The 18,177-nt window shown below is 43.8% G+C and overlaps 1 protein-coding gene across 1 annotated transcript in view; it reads right to left on the minus strand.

Annotated features, from left to right (window-relative positions):
- Window positions 1–6,028: 6,028 nt before the first annotated feature.
- LOC124690287 (phosphoenolpyruvate carboxylase kinase 1-like) overlaps window positions 6,029–18,177 on the minus strand; it is a 37,316-nt gene continuing 25,167 nt past the window's right edge. The window contains exon 2 of the mRNA XM_047223689.1: window positions 6,029–6,084. Within this exon, the coding sequence (XP_047079645.1) occupies window positions 6,029–6,084 (56 nt within the window). The remainder of the gene's footprint in view (window positions 6,085–18,177) is intronic.

The following is an 18,177-nucleotide window of genomic DNA, read 5'->3' on the forward strand; positions in this document are numbered from 1 at the left end:
CCCGCAAAGCCTTCTGGTCACGCGCCCGATCGCTGTCGCAGGGCGTGCCACCGACCTATACCTGGTCGGGAAGGTGTGGATGATGCCTCGCTTAGTTTCCTGCAAGGCACACACGTAAACGTTAAATACGAGCCTCGATCGGCTCTCGGGTTATCTCGTGAATCGGCTCAAAGAGCCGATCCACCCATGATTCGTACAAGGTGTCCGAATATATGGTGGTCCTGCTTGATCAAGATAAAGCTAATCTGATCTACGACGATTTAGGGTTTTCACCGCATAATCGGATCATCCTACTCACGATTGGGCCTCGCGCTCGCGTACGGTGATCGTAAGCCGATCCTAGACAGGGCCTAAAAACCAACACGAGGTTGATCCTCGGAACGTCTCGTCTAGGGCTAGCGAACTACACCCTACACGCCGCTGGATCCTCCAACCCTTTGTAAGGCCTAACTATTGCAGATGTTAAACTAATCCTTGAAGAATCAAGGAGCAACCGTAACGGATCGAATCTACTAAATACTGATCAAGCGGGGTGCCGCCCCTACACCTAAGATAGGCGTAAGGGCGGCTAGACATGCAAGGGTTGCACTACGATAGCATATTATACGAAGAACAATGCTAACCCTAACATGTCTAAGATAACTACGTTGCTCGCCATCAAAAAGGCTTCAGCACGAGCAACGCATGAACAACGGGGATAGGCTTCTGCTGCCTAGATCGCAAGATGCGATCTAGGCAGCATGGTGCTTACCGGTAGAAACCCTCGAGACGAAGGAGTTGGCGATGCGCCGAGATTTGTTTGTGGTGAACGTTGGTTGTTGTTTATTCCATAAACCCTAGGTACATATTTATAGTCCAGGGGACTTTCTAATGTGGGCGTGCACTAAACCGTGCACGGGCCAAACTCTATCTCCTAATCGACACGTATCCTAATATGTTACAGATACACGGGCTAACTAGCCCAAACTTCGCGCATAAAGGCCGATTCACATATTTCTTCTATATAGATTCTTCACGTCCATCTTTATCGCGGCCCACCTCTGACTCGGTCAAATTCTGGTGATAACACATGCCCCCTGGTTTTGGAAATGACATTTCCAAAATCATTACGCCTTTCTTTCGTCGGGTCATGTCGTAGCAGAGCATAATGTTGCAGAATCTTCCATCATTTCGCTTCGCCTCCTGGGTTCTCTCGCACGAATTGATAATTTCGGCACCACGTCCTCGAGAACCGTCACGGCATTAAATCCCCAATACTTCCCCTTTATTTATCCGTGCCGAACGGTTCGCTCGCTTCAACCCTTTGCTCTGTTCTATCCACCGCGCCCCAAAAACCCTCCTCTTCCGTAGCCATGTCTTCCTCTTCCTCCTCTCGCCTCGGGCCTCCCCCTCCAATCGTCGCCGAAGAACAAGAAAGAGGTTGACCTCCACTCCGGGGCGAACCCCATCTCCTCTGACAAGGAGAAGAAAGAAGGAGAAGAAAAGAAGACCAAGGCCTCCCCCTCCGCCAGGCTCCCGTCGAAGAAGCGCTCCCGCATGTGGGCGGACAGCGAGGACGACGATGACGACGAGGAAGGAGAAGAGGAGGAGGAGGGAGATGATTCCTCCTCCTCTGCTGGATATCCGCCGACGAAGCGCTTCCGCTCTTGGGCGGACAGCGAGGACGATAATGATGACGAGGAAGACGAAGCCCCGACCAAAGGCTGGGGCAGCAGCGACGAGGAGCTTCCTGGGAGCAGCGCCGACGACATAGACGACGGCGATGATGAGGACAGCGACGACTAGTAGAGCAGGACTAGTAGTAGCAGTGCACTAGGCACCGAGATCCCTCTTTTGAGAGCCATCGGCTCTTCCTTGTAAAGCTGCTCCTTTGAACTAATGAAAATTGTTCTCCCGATTTGTCTTTCAATTAGTTCAATTTCATTCCTCCGTAGCCTTAGCAGTCTTCCTCTGCAAACAGCTCAGCGTTTTTGGAGAAGGCCGCGATACAGGGTCAGCCGATGGAACTCCAATCGGCTCCCGAACAGAACATCCACCAGGCCTGCTGCCCCCCGAGTCTCAGTCCAGGCGAGAAAGGTAGTAAATCAGCCAAATGTGCCGCCATTGGCCTCAGGTCATAACGCGGAGCCAGCCGATTTTATCAGGAATCGGCTTCCCAGAGCAGAGAGCCTTCAAGGTGAGCTGCCCCCCGAGCTTCTTCAGTTTACTTCCTGCGCCTTCAAGGTGAGCTGCCCCCCGAGATCGTGAAATATATAATTCATGGCTCTTTGATACGTTGCACCAGCATTCTTCAACCCAAAGGTCATGACCACATATTCAAACAAGCCTACTGCCCCTGGCACTCTGAATGCGGTCTTGTGTATATCTTCCGGAGCCATGAAGATCTGGTTATGGCCGGCGTTGCCATCCATGAAGCTTAACACCTTGTGGCCAGCAGCTGCATTGATCAATGTTTCGCCACGGGCATCGGATACTCATCTTTTGGAGTGGCTCGTTAAGATCTCGGAAATCGATGGCCACACGCCACCGGCCGTCTTTCTTTTCTACAGGAACGATATCGGAGATCCATTCAGCATACCCGCATGGCCTCGATGAACCCAGCGGCCAACATCTTCTCGATCTCTTTCTTGACCTCTTCCAGGATTTCGGCCTTCATCTGACGTGCTCGTTGTTGGAACGGCCGAAACCCTTTCTTAAGGGGAAGCCGATGTTCAATGATGCTCCTGTCCAACCCGGCATCTCCGTGTAATCCCATGCAAAGCAATCTGGGTATTCTTTTAGCGAGCTATCATCCGACCCCTAAGATGTGGATCTAACTTCTTGCTGATAAAGGTTGGTCGCGGCTTATCCCCAGGACCGATGTCGACTTCCTCTAGTTCGTCAGCCGATGTAAACCCATATCCTAGCTTTCCGTCCCCTGCGAGGTCGACATCAAATACAGGGAGAGCGTGTGGTACGGGTGATGCGGGCCGAACGCTGGAATCGGCCTTCATCTTGATTGTAACCAGGATTTTTTGGAGGTGTCGGGGCCGATCGCGTGGAACAGCTTCCTCCCGGTCTTCGCTGTGAGAGCAGCTGCCCTCGTCTCTGTCCTTACCAGGGTGGTGCCCGAGCCCTATCATGTTGATGTCGAACGAGAATCTCGGCTGGCACCCTCCAGGGTAAGTGCGCTCCACCATGTTAAAGGCGGATGCCGGTGAAATCGGCACTTCTGGTGCTGCCAACGCGAACGGCAGCGGCGGACGGGACTGGAGTGGCATCTCTCCTTGGTAAGTCCCCAGAGCTGGTCCCGATGGAGAATACCGATGGCTCATGATTTCCTGGATCACGCGCAGAGCGACACGCTCCAAAGTGTTCACCAGGCTCTCAGAGTGGCGGTGCAGCGAATGAGCCACCATGAAGTTGATCTCCTGACGCAGCGACCTGGTGCGTTCTTCCGACGGGGTGGACAGGTCCACTCCATCGAGCGCGCCATCAGGTGAGAACCCTTTCCACCTGATGCCATGTGAGCGGGTTCTGTGAAAAGAGCCGATGAGGTCGGCTTCGAGGACTGCCTTGATCTCGCCATGCTTCTTCTTGAGCTCGTCAGTCACATCCTCGTACTTGACCGGAGTGCCTTCCGCCATCTCAGATGTAGATGGCGATGCGGTGGATGTCGAAGATGGTCCCACCGGGCGTGCCAGAATGTGTTGCGGTCAGAAACCCACCGCCGGGCAGCGACGGGCAACACCGTAGAGCCGGGAATCTCCCAGGACTGCGGCTGGCCCTGGTCCCTCCGAGCGACGGCCCGCAAAGCCTTCTGCACACACGTCCGATGCTGATGCAAGGGCGTGCCACCTGACCTATACCTGGTCAGGAGGTGTTGGATGATGCCTCGCTTAGTTTCCTGCATGGCATACACGTAAACGTTAAATACGAGCCTCGATCGGCTCTCGGAGTTATCCGTGAATCGGCTCAAAGAGCCGATCCACCCATGATGCGTACGAGGTGTACGATCAGATGGTGGTCCTGCTTGATCAAGATAAAGCTGAAGCGACCTACTACGATTTGGGGTTTTCACCGCACAATCGGAACGTCCTACTCGTGATTGGGCCTCGCGACCGCGCACGGTGATCGTAAGCCGATCCTAGACAGGGCCTAAAAACCAACACGAGGTTGATCCTCGGAACGTCCTGTCTAGGTCTAGCAAACGACACCCTACACGCCGTTGGATCCTCCAACCCTTTGTAAGGCCTAACAATGCAGATATTAAACTAATCCTTGAAGAACAAGGAGCAATCATAACGGATCGGATCTACTAAACAATGATCAAGCGGGGTGTCGCCCTTACACCCGTGACAGGCGTAAGGGCGGCTAGATGCCTAAGGGTTGCACGACGATAGCATATGATACGAAGAACAATGCTAACCCTAAAACACCTATGATAACTACGTTTCTCGCCATCAAAAAGGCTTCAGTACGAGCAACGCATGGATGACGAATAAACGTGTGCTGCCTAGATCGCAAGATGCGATCTAGGCAGCATGGTGCTTACCCGGAAGAAACCCTCGAGACGGGGGAGTTGGCGATGCGCCGAGATTGGTTTGTGGTGAACGTTGGTTGTTGTTTATTTCATAAACCCTAGATACATATTTATAGTCCGGGGGACTTTCTAATTCAGGCGTGCACCTAACCGTGCACGGGTAAAACTCTAACTTCTTAATTAAGATACGATCTACTATGTTACAGATACACGGGCAAACTAGCCCAAATTTGGTATAGAAGGCCGATTCATGTATTTCTTCCATGTATATTCTTCAAGCCTATCTCCAATCACGGCCCACCTCTGATCCGGTCAAATTCTGGTGATAACAACGACATCGAACGCCGCCGGCGGGAGGAGGAAGCCTCCGGAAAGAGCCGCCGACGCGCCCGGTCCAAGCAGTCGCCTACCGGATGCGCTCCAACGACGGCGCCAACCCCTCAGGTCACGCCAATGGCCAGTAGTAGAACGCGTGACTCCGAATAACTCGGCCATAGTAGGCCGTGCAACGCCGAGTTGGTACGGGTTTAGGTTAACTCGACTAATCATCTCCGTAAATATGGTTCTTTAAACTTTTTGCTTACCTGTGTCACTACTATCAGCCCCGCGGATCCGGATACAATTTTGGACGTGACGCACGACCGTGCAGACGCAAACGTGGCCCATATTTGGGGTCCGTTTATGTATCGGCGCTATACTCAGATCGCTGGGTCTAAGTGCAAATACATTTTTCGACCGCGCGGTCACAAACGATCACTGCTCGTCTGTTTGCTTCGAAACACTGAATCTGAATGTTGACGCATTTACTGAATCTGAATATTGACGCATTTTTCGTTATAAACGATCGCGCGTCCATTTGCGTCAGGCTGCTGGCGATTGCCTGAGTCTACCCTAGAGCTTGAGCAGCCTCGTAGAGGAGAAGGCTCGCTGTCTTTGCATAGGATGACTGAAGAAGAATTTGCGCAACTTTGCGACCTCGCGAGTGGTGAGTGCGAGTGTTTACCATAAAGCTATCACCCGTACGGCGCGGGCCGGCCGAAAGTCACATGAGAAGCTCGGATTAATTAGAAGGGAAGCAAAGCATAAGCTAGGCTAGCTCATCTTATTCCAACACCGTTTGTACAAGACGTACATAGGTTCGAATATATACATACGACCTCCTGCATCATCTTCACGATTCTTGCAGCAACACACAACAGAAAGAAAAGGAGAAGGCGCTCTCTACATAAAGCTGGAGCAGAGCCTAAACCAGGGGTTAATTAAACACAGCACAGCACAGGACACCAAGAGCAGCTGCTCCTGCTCTTCCTCTACTACGATCACTCGATCTACCGCCGTAGCACGATACTGCAGCTGTATCTGCGCGGTGTCCTATTGTACAAAAACCGTATGAACAGCTTCAGCCGGCCGGCCGGCCGGCCTGTGTGTCTCGCCACTGATATCTCTTCTTCTCTACGGGCGGGCAGTCCAAGATCCGCGACGTCAAGTTCGCAACTGCTCTGAATCTCAGGTTGGCTGCTCCATGGCTCGGGATCCTCCGCCGCTCACGATCCACGGGTGGCCTGCATTATACAAACAAAAACAATGATTAATTCCAGCATCAAAACACAGATATACTAGAAAGTACGGCGCCCGGGTTTCCCGCGCCAGCGAGCTGGAACCAAAGGTTGGAGATATGGTTTATTTAAAAGTTATCCCAATGAAAGATCTACAACGCTTTGGAGTCAAAGGAAAGTTAAATCCGAGATACATTGGACCTTTCAAGATTCTAAGCCAGAACCGAGGATTAGCGTTTGAATTGGAATTACCCGAGAGGTTGGCCTTAGTACACAATATATTCCATGTTTCACAGCTTCGACAATGTCTGAAAGCACCAGCTGAACATGTGTCACATGAAGAATTGGATCTTCAATCAGATTTAACTTATGTGGAAAGACCAGCCAAGATTTTGGAAGAGAATTGGAAGCAACTTCGGAACAGAGCAATAAAGCATTACAAAGTATAGTGGAAACACCATCCCGAGAGGGAAGCTACCTGGGAAAAAGAGGAAGACCTGATAAAAGCATACACAGAGCTATTCAGGTATATTAACCCCAACTTCGGGACGAAGTTTTCATTAAGGGGGAAAGACTGTAATATCCCAGGATTCCAGACAATTGCGGGGTAGATTTAGGAAAGGGATGTGCATCTCATCATAAAATATGGGAAATTTCACGTTTTATTGCATATTACATCAAAAGGGGATCAAGTTTCTCTCTCGACACCATCTAGCGTTTAGGGTTTCGTGAGTGGGATAAACTTTGACATGATCTCTTTGCATTTAGGTTTTGCATATTAATTGTTCATCAACTTGTTTGGAATTGAAGCATGAAAAGGAAATGAGTTTGAATTAAAATTCAAACTCAAACAATTCAAATTGAATTAAATAATATATAATTCAAATCATAATATATAAAAATAAAAATAAAAGATAAATACATATATAATATAAAGCTCAACATAGAGAAAACTTGAGCTTTATTAATCAACACACATGATACATTGTCAATTACAATATTCCTTATATATTACAATAAATCAAATAATAATGAAAGAGATGAATAAAAGAAAATTACAAGTATCTAAAACTAAAACCCTAACTACTGTTCATCTTCTTGATCATGAAGATCATCTTGATGGTCTTGAAATCTTCCAAACCTGCACATCAAGAAAAACCACAGAATTACATTGCACCAAGTGGCAAAGCCACTTGGTACGTTAGAAATAAATCAAGCCATATATAAGCCTTGATCAGCCGAGCTGATCCACATCCAGGGAACAAGTCCCAACCAGCCCAAGAACACAGCTCACAAGGCTTGGTGCATGTCCAACACCACACATCCATTTAGGCTAGTCACCAAGTTAACAACACTTGCTGTCGACCAAGGAGCTCACCACAAGATGGTATAAAAGCTTTACATCTCCAAAACCCTAAAGTTCATCGACACAAGCACCAGGAGAAGTAGAACAGCAAGAACAGTAGAACAGTAGAGAGTATCATGTGCTTATTCCACCAAGAACAAGCAACTGTTGAGAAAGAAAGGGTGAAGCAGCTCACAGCAGTTCACAAACAAGGAGGACAAGGACAAGCACATCACCAGCCAAGCAACCACAGAAGCAAAACCTCTACATCAACAAACATCTAGGAGGTGGAGTGAGGTATACCAAAGATTCATGGGCAAGCACATGGTTTTGCTCATATTACACAACATATTCACAACACACACAAGCCATAGGGTAGAGCTGCCTTAATGCATCATCACTTGGTCCTAGACCATGTGATGCTCGCAAAAATAGGGAGAGGCCAGAGAAACAAATCCCAAAGGACCCAGGGTATCCTTGAAGAAGCTTGACTTGTCGAAAAGTTGTTTACGACAAAGTTCAAAGAGTTGACTATGATAAGATTAGATCTTCCGTAGCAATGCTTATAGTCTATGTGGATTATTCTAGTAATCACTACATATTTCTTTTATGAGATATGTTAGTAAGATGGCAAAATACATTACTTATCAGAAGTGTGTACTAAAGGTGTATACAAGATACAACCAAGAATTTTGCTGATCCATGGAATACTAGATAGGTATACAAACTTCAATTGGATGAAGTGAGTATCGCGGAGTTGGAATCTTCACCAGATGAAATAGTCAAAGAGTTTTTGATTTCATCAGAGACGATGAAGAGGCTTGCATTTGCAAGAAATTAAGTGGGAGCGCTGAGACATATTTATAATACTTTATGTAGATGACATATAGTTGGTTATAAATGATGTAATTATATACTTGATTAAAAAGGTTTCATTGAGAATTAACTTCAATGAAAGGATATGGACTGAAACAAATTTAGTGTCAAGATCTATGAAGATAGATTGAAACACATAAATAAGTTTAAGTCAAAGTACATATGATGGATATTGAAGTAGTTCAATATAGAAATATTAAGAAAATGTTCTTGTCATGTGTGTATCTGACACTCAATGAGTAAAAACACATGAGTGATTATAGATCACGAATAATATGTACACAATCAGATATCATGTGCTATAAAGTGTTATGAGCATATACCAGAATGATTCATATGATGATCATTGGACGACAGTAAAAATACCCTTGAGTACTTTAGAAGAACTAAGGATATATATATTTTTTTGTATGAAGAAATGACAAACAAATCGCTGTAAGGTGTTACACCGATATTGGTTTTGTCACATATAAAATATAATTTCAATCTCAAATTAGACTAAGTGTTGTTTAAAAGGTAGCACAATGAGCTAGAAGTTGTCTATGCTAGATTTAGAAGAGTTCTAAATATTGTGACGGATTCTACAAAAGAAGGCGAGTATGTCATTATTTTGACAATGACAAAGGATGTTAAGTCAAGAGGTTCTTTGAGAACTTGGTGAAGTTCCGACAGAGTCGAACTTTGAAGCTATATTGTGTGTGACAATATTAGTGACATATTTCGGATAGCGGAATTAAGGTTCCACCGGAAGATCAAACATATTTAATGCCGACTCATTTGGAAATGAGTGATGCGTTGAGACGCAAATGAATTACAAAATACATACGTTTCTGAGCGTGTCAGATCCGTTGACTAAAACCTCTCCCGTGAGCAATACATGATAAAGCACCGGAAGGCCAAGGTGTTATATCTTTACAAATGTAAACTAGATTATTGACTCTAGTGCAAGTGGGAGATCGAAGGAGATATGCCCTAGAGGCAATAATAAAGTGGTTATTATTTATATCTTTGTGTTTATGATAAATGTTTATATATCATGCTATAACCGTATTAACCGAAACATTAGTACATGTGTGATATGTAGACAAACAAAGAGTCCCTAGTATGCCTCTTAACTAGCTTGTTGATTAATGGATGATTAGTTTCATAATCATGAACATTGGATGTTATTAATAACAAGGTTATATCATTGTATGAATGATGTAATGGACACACCCAATTAAGCGTAGCATAAGATCTTGTCATTAAGTTATTTGCTATAAGCTTTCGATACATAGTTACCTAGTCCTTATGACCATGAGATCATATAAATCACTTATACCGGAAAGGTACTTTGATTACATCAAACGCCACTCGCGTAAATGGGTGGTTATAAAGGTGGGATTAAGTATCCGGAAAGTATGAGTTGAGGCATATGGATCAACGAGTGGGATTTGTCCATCCCGATAACGGATAGATATCCTCCGGGCCCTCTCGGTGGAATGTCGTCTAATGTCTTGCAAGCATATGAATAAGTTCATAAGAGACCACATACCACGGTACGAGTAAAGAGTACTTGTCAGGAGACGAGGTTGAACAAGGTATAGAGTGATACCGATGATCAAACCTCGGACAAGTAAAATATCGCGTGACAAAGGGAATTGGTATCGTATGTGAATGGTTCATTCGATCACTGAAGTAATCGTTGAATATGTGGGAGCCATTATGGATCTCCAGATCCCTCTATTGGTTATTGGTCGGAGTGAGTACTCAACCATGTCCGCATAGTTCACGAACCGTAGGGTGACACACTTAAAGTTGGATGTTGAAATGGTAGATCTTGACTATGGAATGGAGTTCGAATATTTGTTCGGAGTCTCGGATGAGATCCCGGACATCACGAGGAGTTCCGGAATGGTCCGGAGAATAAGATTCATATATATAGGAAGTCATATTCCAAGTTTGGAAATGATCCGGTGCATTTATGGCAGGTTCTAGAAGGTTCTAGAAAAGTCCGGAAAAATGGCACTATGGAAGGTGGAGTCCCGGAGGGACTCCACTAGCATGGCCGGCCAAACCCTAAAGGGGAGGAGTCCAAGGTGGACTCCACCTTGGTGGCCGGCCAGCCCCACCTCAAGGAAAGGTGGGAGTCCCACCTTGAGTAGGACTTCCCCCTTGAGTAGGTTTCCCACTTTTGGGAGGTTTTGTTGTTGGGGTCTTATTCGAAGACTTGGACTACAACTCTTGGGGCTTCCACCTATATAATGGGGGACAAGGGGAGGGTGGCCGGCCACTCTAGCCTCCAACCTTGGCTGCCCCCCTTTGTGGCCGGCGCCCAAGGCACCCCTCTCCCCAAACCCTAGCACCCCTCCTCCACTACTTCTCCCGCATATGCTTAGCGAAGCTCCGCCGGAGATCTCCATCGACACCGACACCACGCCGTCGTGCTGCCGGATTCAAGAGGAGCTACTACTTCCGCTGCCCGCTGGAACGGGGAGGTGGACGTCGTCTTCATCAACAACCGAACGTGTGACCGAGTACGGAGGTGCTGCCCGTTCGTGGCGCCGAAGCGATCGTGATCAAGATCTTCTACGCGCTTTTGCAAGCGGCAAGTGAACGTCTACCGCAGCAACAAGAGCCTCATCTTGTAGGCTTTGGAATCTCTTCAAGGGTGAGACTCGATATCCCCTCGTTGCTACCGTCTTCTAGATTGCATCTTGGCTTGGATTGCGTGTTCGCGGTAGGAAATTTTTTGTTTTCTATGCAACGTTATCCTACAGTAAAGTACTATACTTATCACTCTTGCATGAAAAAAATACTTTCATAAATTTGAATATGACTATGTGGTGAGCAATGGAACCATGGTATGAGTTCGGTGGAGGTTCCATTGCAATGGGTTTATATTCACATAGGGTTAACAACAAATGTCGTTCACTGATTCTTGTGTCGTAATACATGTGTTTACCATCAGATCTGTAGTGGGACGGAGTAGTCAGCTGTTCTTTTCCCTCTCGCATACCAACGGGTACAACTGCAGGTGGCCAGCATGTACATGCTTAAGAAGGGAGGAAGCCCCGGGGAAGAAACCCATTGCTTCTACTGCGGGATGTACCTATGAGGGATTGTAAGGGTTGTCTGGGTCGGTCTATCTATAGTGTAAAGGGCAGGGCATGGTAAATGTCCGGAACGGTCTACCATTATGGTATAGGGGAGGACATATTTCCTGGGTCGGTCTACCTATAGATAAAGGACAGGACAGACTTACAAAAGGGTGGGTATGCGGGGTCGCGGGAAGGCCTAGTGATTGGCTATGACTTATACCTGGCCTCACACCAAGGAAGTGTGGACGAGAACTAGACTCGGCTGGTAACAAGGATAAGTTCTCTTATGGGTAAAGTAACACACCTCTGCAGAGTGTATCAAATTGTGTTTTGTCACTCCCTGTTCCGGGTTTAGAACTGCGAACGCTGCTGGAAAGGAACTCCATGAAGTTCTAGGCACTCGGTGAAAGCTGGCGGACATAACTCTCCAGAATAAAAGTAACCCTTTGAAGAAATGTTTACAAAAACCTGCATTTTCTTAGACTTTCTAGTTCATGGCCGTACCTAGTTGATGTCTACGGGTGCTTCTATTCTTGTAGACAGTGTTGGGCCTCCAAGAGCAGAGGTTTGTAGAACAGCAACAAGTTTCCCTTAAGTGGATCACCCAAGGTTTATCGAACTCAGGGAGGAAGAGGACAAAGATATCCCCCTCAAGCAACCCTGCAATCATGATACAAGAAGTCTCTTGTGTCCCCAACACACCTAATACACTTGTCAGATGTATAGGTGCGCTAGTTCGGCGAAGAGATAGTGAGATGCAAATGATATGGATGAATATGAGTGGCAATAGCAATCTGAATAAATTATGGCAGCGAGTAAACATGCAACGGAACAGTAAACAAACGGAGATTCGATGTTTGAAAACAAGGCCTAGGGATCCTACTTTCACTAGTGGACACTCTAAACATTGATCACATAATAAAACCACTCTACACTCTCTTGTTGGATGATGAACACCACTAATTGTGTAGGGCTACAAGAGCACCTCAATGCCGGAGTTAACAAGCTCCACAACATTCGATATTCATATTTAAATAACCTTAGATTGCATGATAGACCAACGCAATCACACCGAGAACTAACATAGCATGCACACCGTCACCGACAGACTATGAAAGGGGGAATAAATTGCATCAATACCATCATAGTAATAGTTAACTTCATAATCTACAAGAGATCACAATCATAAACTACGCCAAGTACTACACGATGCACACACTGTCACCATTACATCATGGAGGAGGAATAGTCTACTTTAATAACATCACTAGAGTAGCACATAGATGATATTCAACTAGATCACAAAGAGAGAGATGAACCACATAGCTACAGCAGAGCCCTCAGCCCGGGGGTGAATTACTCCTCCTCATCATGGAGACAGCGATGGCGGTGAAGATGGCGGTGGAGATGGCGGTGGAGATGACTCCGGGGCAATTCCCCGTTCCGGCGGAGTGCCGGAACAGAGACTTCGTCCCCCGGATTGGAGTTTCGCGATGGTGGCGGCGTCCACGGAGTATTTCTGGATTTTCGTCAATTGGTGTCGGGTTTTTAGGTCACGAGGAGTTAAATAGGCGAAGAGGCGGAGTCGGAAGGGCGCCAGGGCTCCCTCCCCATAGGCCGGTGCGGCCAGGGTGGAGCCCGCGCGACCCTATTGTCTGGGGCCCCTGGGCCTCCTCTCCGGCTCCCCTTCGGTGTTCTGGTCCGTCTCGACGAATTAAGATATTTGGCTTTCGTTTCGTCGAATTCCGAGAATATTGCCCGAATAGCCTTCCTGGAATGAAAAACAGCAGAAAACAGCAACTGGCTCTTCGGCATCTCGTCAATAGGTTAGTTCCGGAAAACGCATAATAATGACATACAATGTGTATAAAACATGTGAGTATCATCATAAAATTAGCATGGAACATAAGAAATTATAGATACATTTGAGACGTATCAAGCATCCCCAAGCTTAGTTCCTACTCGCCCTCGAGTAGGTAAACGATAACAAAGATAATTTCTTAAGTGACATGCTATCATAATCTTGATCAATACAACTGTAAAGCACATGAGATGAATGCAGCGATTCGAAGCAATGATGAAGATAATGAGTAAACAAATGAATCATATAGCAAAGACTTTTCATGAATAATACTTTCAAGACAAGCATCAATAAGACTTGCATAAGAGTTACTAATAAAGCAATAAATTCAAAGTAAAGGCATTGAAGCAACACAAAGGAAGATATAAGTTTCAACGGTTGCTTTCAACTTCAACATATATATCTCATGGATAAATGTCAACACAAAGCAATATAACAAGTGCAATAAGTAAACATGTAAGAATCAATGCACACAATTAATACAAGTGTTTGCTTCTGGGTTAGAAAGAATAGGCAAACTGACTCAACAATAAAGTAAAAGATAAGCCCTTCGCAGAGGGAAGCATTGATTACTATATTTGTGCTAGAGCTTTTCATTTTGAAAATAAGAAACAATTTTGTCAATGGTAGTAATAAAGCATATGTGTTACATATAAGATATCGTATAAGTTGCTAGCCTCATGCATAGTATACCAATAGTGTTCGCACCTTGTCCTAATTAGCTTGGATTAACATGGATTATCATTGCATAGCATATGTTTCAACCAAGTGTCACAAAGGGGTACCTCTATGCCGCTTGTACAAAGGTCTAAGGAGAATGTTCGCATTGGATTTCTCGCTTTTGATTATTCTCAACTTAGACATCCATACCGGGACAACATAGACAACAGATAATGGACTCCTCTTTAATGCATAAGCATTCAACAACAGTTAATATTCTCATAGGAGATTGAGGATTAATTGTCCAAACTGAAACTTCCACCATGATTCATGGCTTTAGTTAGCGGCCCAATGTTCTTCTCTAACAATATGCATACTCAAACCATTTGATCATGAAAATCGCCCTTACTTCGAGACAAGACGAACATGCATAGCAACTCACATGATATTCAACAAAGGTGTAATAGTTGATGGCGTCCCCAGAAACATGGTTACCGCTCAACAAGCAACTTATAAGAAATAAGATACATAGCTACATATTCTTCACCACAATAGTTTTTAAGCTATTTTTCCCATGAGATATATATTGCAAAGACAAGGAATGAAGTTTTAAAGGTAGCACTCAAGTAATTTACTTTGGAATGGCAGAGAAATACCATGTAGTAGGTAGGTATGGTGGACACAAATGGCATGGTTATTGGCTCAAGGATTTGGTTGCACGAGAAGAATTCCTCTCAATACAAGGCTAAGCTAGCAAGGTTGTTTGAAGCAAACTCAAGTATAAAAGGTGCAGCAAAGCTCACATATGAACATATTGTAACAATTATAAGACTTTATATTGTCTCCTTGTTGTTCAAACACCTCAACCAGAAAATATCTAGACTCTAGAGAAACTAATCATGCAAACCAAATTTTAACAAGCTCTATGTAGTTATTCATTAATGAGTACAAGGTACATGATGCAAGAGCTTAAACATGATCTATATGAGCACAACAATTTCCAAGTATCACATTATTCAAGACATTATACCATTTACTACATGCGGCATTTTCCGTTTCCAACCAAATAACAATTAACGAAGCGGTTTCAACCTTCGCCATGAACATTATGAGCTAAGAACACATGTGTTCATATGAACCAGCGGAGCGTGTCTCTCTCCCACACAAGCATTTATTCAGAGAATGAAAATAAAAAAACAAAAATAAAAGCACACAGACGCTCCAAGTAAAGTACATAAGATGTGACCGAATAAAAATATAGTTTCAAGAGAAGAAACCTGATAAGTTGTCGATGAAGAAGGGGATGCCTTGGGCATCCCCAAGCTTAGATGCTTGAGTCTTCTTGAAATATGCAGGGATGAACCACGGGGGCATCCCCAAGCTTAGCCTTTTCACTCTTCTTGATCATAGTATACCATCCTCCTCTCTTGACCCTTGAAAACTTCCTCCACACCAAACTCGAAACAAACTCATTAGAGGGTTAGTGCATAATCAAAAATTCTCATATCCAGTGGTGACACAATCATTCTTAACACTTCTGGACATTGCTCAAAACTACTGGAAGGTAATGGAACAAAGAAATCCATCCAACACAGCGAAAGAGGCAATGCGAAATAAAAGGCAGAATCTGTCAAAACAGAACAGTTCGTAAAGACGAATTTTAAAGAGGCACCATACTTGCTCAGATGAAAATGCTCAAGTTGAATGAAAGTTGCGTAAATATCTGAGGATCATGCACGTAAATTGGCAGAATTTTCTGATTTACCTACAGAGAATCATACCCAAATTCGTGACAGCAAGAAATCTGTTTCTGCGCAGTAATCCAAATCTAGTATGAACCTTACTATCAAAGACTTTACTTGGCACAACAATGCAATAAAATAAAGATAAGGAGAGGTTTCTACAGTAGTAACAACTTCCAAGACACAACAAAACAGTAGCAAAATAAACACATGAGTTATGTCCCAAGAAGTGCTTTCTTTATAGCCATTAAGATGGGCTCAGCAATTTTAATGATGCACTCGCAAGACATAAGAGTTGAAGCAAAAGAGAGCATCAAAAAGCTAGTTCAAAACACATTTAAGTCTAACCCACTTCCTATGCATAGGAATCTTGTACACAAATGAATTCATGAAGAACAAAGTGACAAGCATAGGAAGATAAAACACGAGTAACTTCAAGATTCTCAACATGGAGAGGGGAAACTTAATATTATTAAGATGCATATTACCATGTTTCCCTCTCTCATAATAACTTCCAGTAGCATCATTGATGAAATCCACAATATAACCATCACTTAAAACATTCTTATCATGGTTCATATGCATAAAGGTATCATTAATTTTAGCATAAGAAGAGTTCTTCTCATTAATAGTAATTGGAGCAAGATTATTATCAAGAATTTGAACATGGTAAACAAGTTGCATACTAAAGGAATTGTTTTTAGCAATCCAATCATAACTATGACAAGTTTCATAAGGATAGTTGTAACCTATATCATAGCATTCTTTATAATAATCATCAAAGATTGGAGGCATAGTGTCATCATAAGAAATAGAATAGTTATCTTTCACAGTATGTTCATCTGTGATCATACCATCGTTGTTACTAGAAGGAGATGTATCAAACATATAATGATCAGTAGCAAAAGGATTTTCAAACACCTCATCCCCAGGCTTAGAGCTTTCTATATCATTATGGGAGGAAGCATGGATAGTACTGATACTATGGCAATTATTAACATCATCATTTTCAGAATTAGTTTCCCAGAGATTTCCAATATCAAAAGTAGTGTGCTCTTTCAAATCATGATCACTAATGTAGGTAAAGGACATAGGAAGATCATTGTACTCAGATTCATTATCATAATAATCATTAGGAGCAACATACTTACGGTTACCTATCGTTATCTCATACATGCGGGGATATGCCGTTACCTCTTTCTCTTTATTCCCCTTCTTCTTCTTCGTTCCCTTCTTCTTCTTCTTCTTTCTCCTCATTCCCTTCTTTAGCGGGGAGAGGCTTGATGAGGGGCTCCTCCACATAACCTGATCTGTTTCCAGAAACAATAGAAGAAACTTGGGAGGATTCCTCCTTTTCATTAATAAGTTCAAAACTCACAGAGGTCCTATCATATTTTGGCAAAGTGTCATCTTTTAAAATATTTTGTATGTAAGTATTTGTATGGCAATTATCAATGCAATAAGAAAAACACCCACGCAGGACATCATCAATATCAAGATCACTCATATGTAACAAAGAGATTTTTCTTGATAACTCTTCACACCACAAAAATAAAGTAAATTCGTCGTGCTGATTAGGAGTAATTTCATCACCACAATACAAATTTGCAGCACTCATGGGGTTCGAATTATCATTGGAGGAGCATTGAAAATTAAAATGACCCACTCTATGGCAAAGTTCACCAATAAAAGGATAGAGGGCACAAACTTTTTTACCAAGATCATCTAGAGCCCTAAACCACTTTCTAGTTTTTTCATTCCCATGATGGATACAATATTCATCTTCGATTTGATTAATTCCACAAGGTCTATGCATTCCACAAAAATTAACATGCTTATAAGAAATAGTATTTTCAGAAGTTTGGGCATGCTTATTGCAATCATTAATAACAATTTCATCCTTCTTGCAAGCGTCTTTGAAAGGTTCATGATACTTATCAAAATTCTTCCTAGGCAATTCAAAATGAGAGGCAAAAGCTTTATAAAGATTTGCAACAACTTGAGAGTCAAGACCATAAATAGAACTCATATTTCGAATTTTATCAGTATCCATAAAAGTTTCAATGCACTCATAATCATAATTTATACCTGACTCTTTACCTTTGTTGTTCTCCCATCCTTCAGTATTCTCCTGAATCCGATCAAGAAGGTCCCTTTTAAACTCTTCTCCATTGCGTGTAAATGATCCATAACAAGTAGTATCCATCAAAGTTTTATCTTGAAAAGAAAGTCTTGCATAGAAATTATCAATGATGATATTACCAGGAAGCTCATGATTGGGGCATTTGAGCATTAAAGACTTCAATCTCCCCCGTGCTTGGGCAATACTCTCTCCATCATGAGGCCAGAAATTATATATGCGGTTCCGGTCTTTGTGAATTTCACTTGGAGGATAGAATTTAGAGTAAAATAGAGGCACAATATCCTTCCAATCAAGAGAATGCCCATCCTTCAGCAGTTTGTACCAATGCAACGCTTTACCAGACAGCGACATAGAGAATAGTTTCTTCTTCACTTCATCCATAGAGATACCTG

The sequence above is a fragment of the Lolium rigidum genome, chromosome 2 (assembly GCF_022539505.1).
Source record: "Lolium rigidum isolate FL_2022 chromosome 2, APGP_CSIRO_Lrig_0.1, whole genome shotgun sequence".
Classification (NCBI taxonomy): domain Eukaryota; kingdom Viridiplantae; phylum Streptophyta; class Magnoliopsida; order Poales; family Poaceae; genus Lolium; species Lolium rigidum.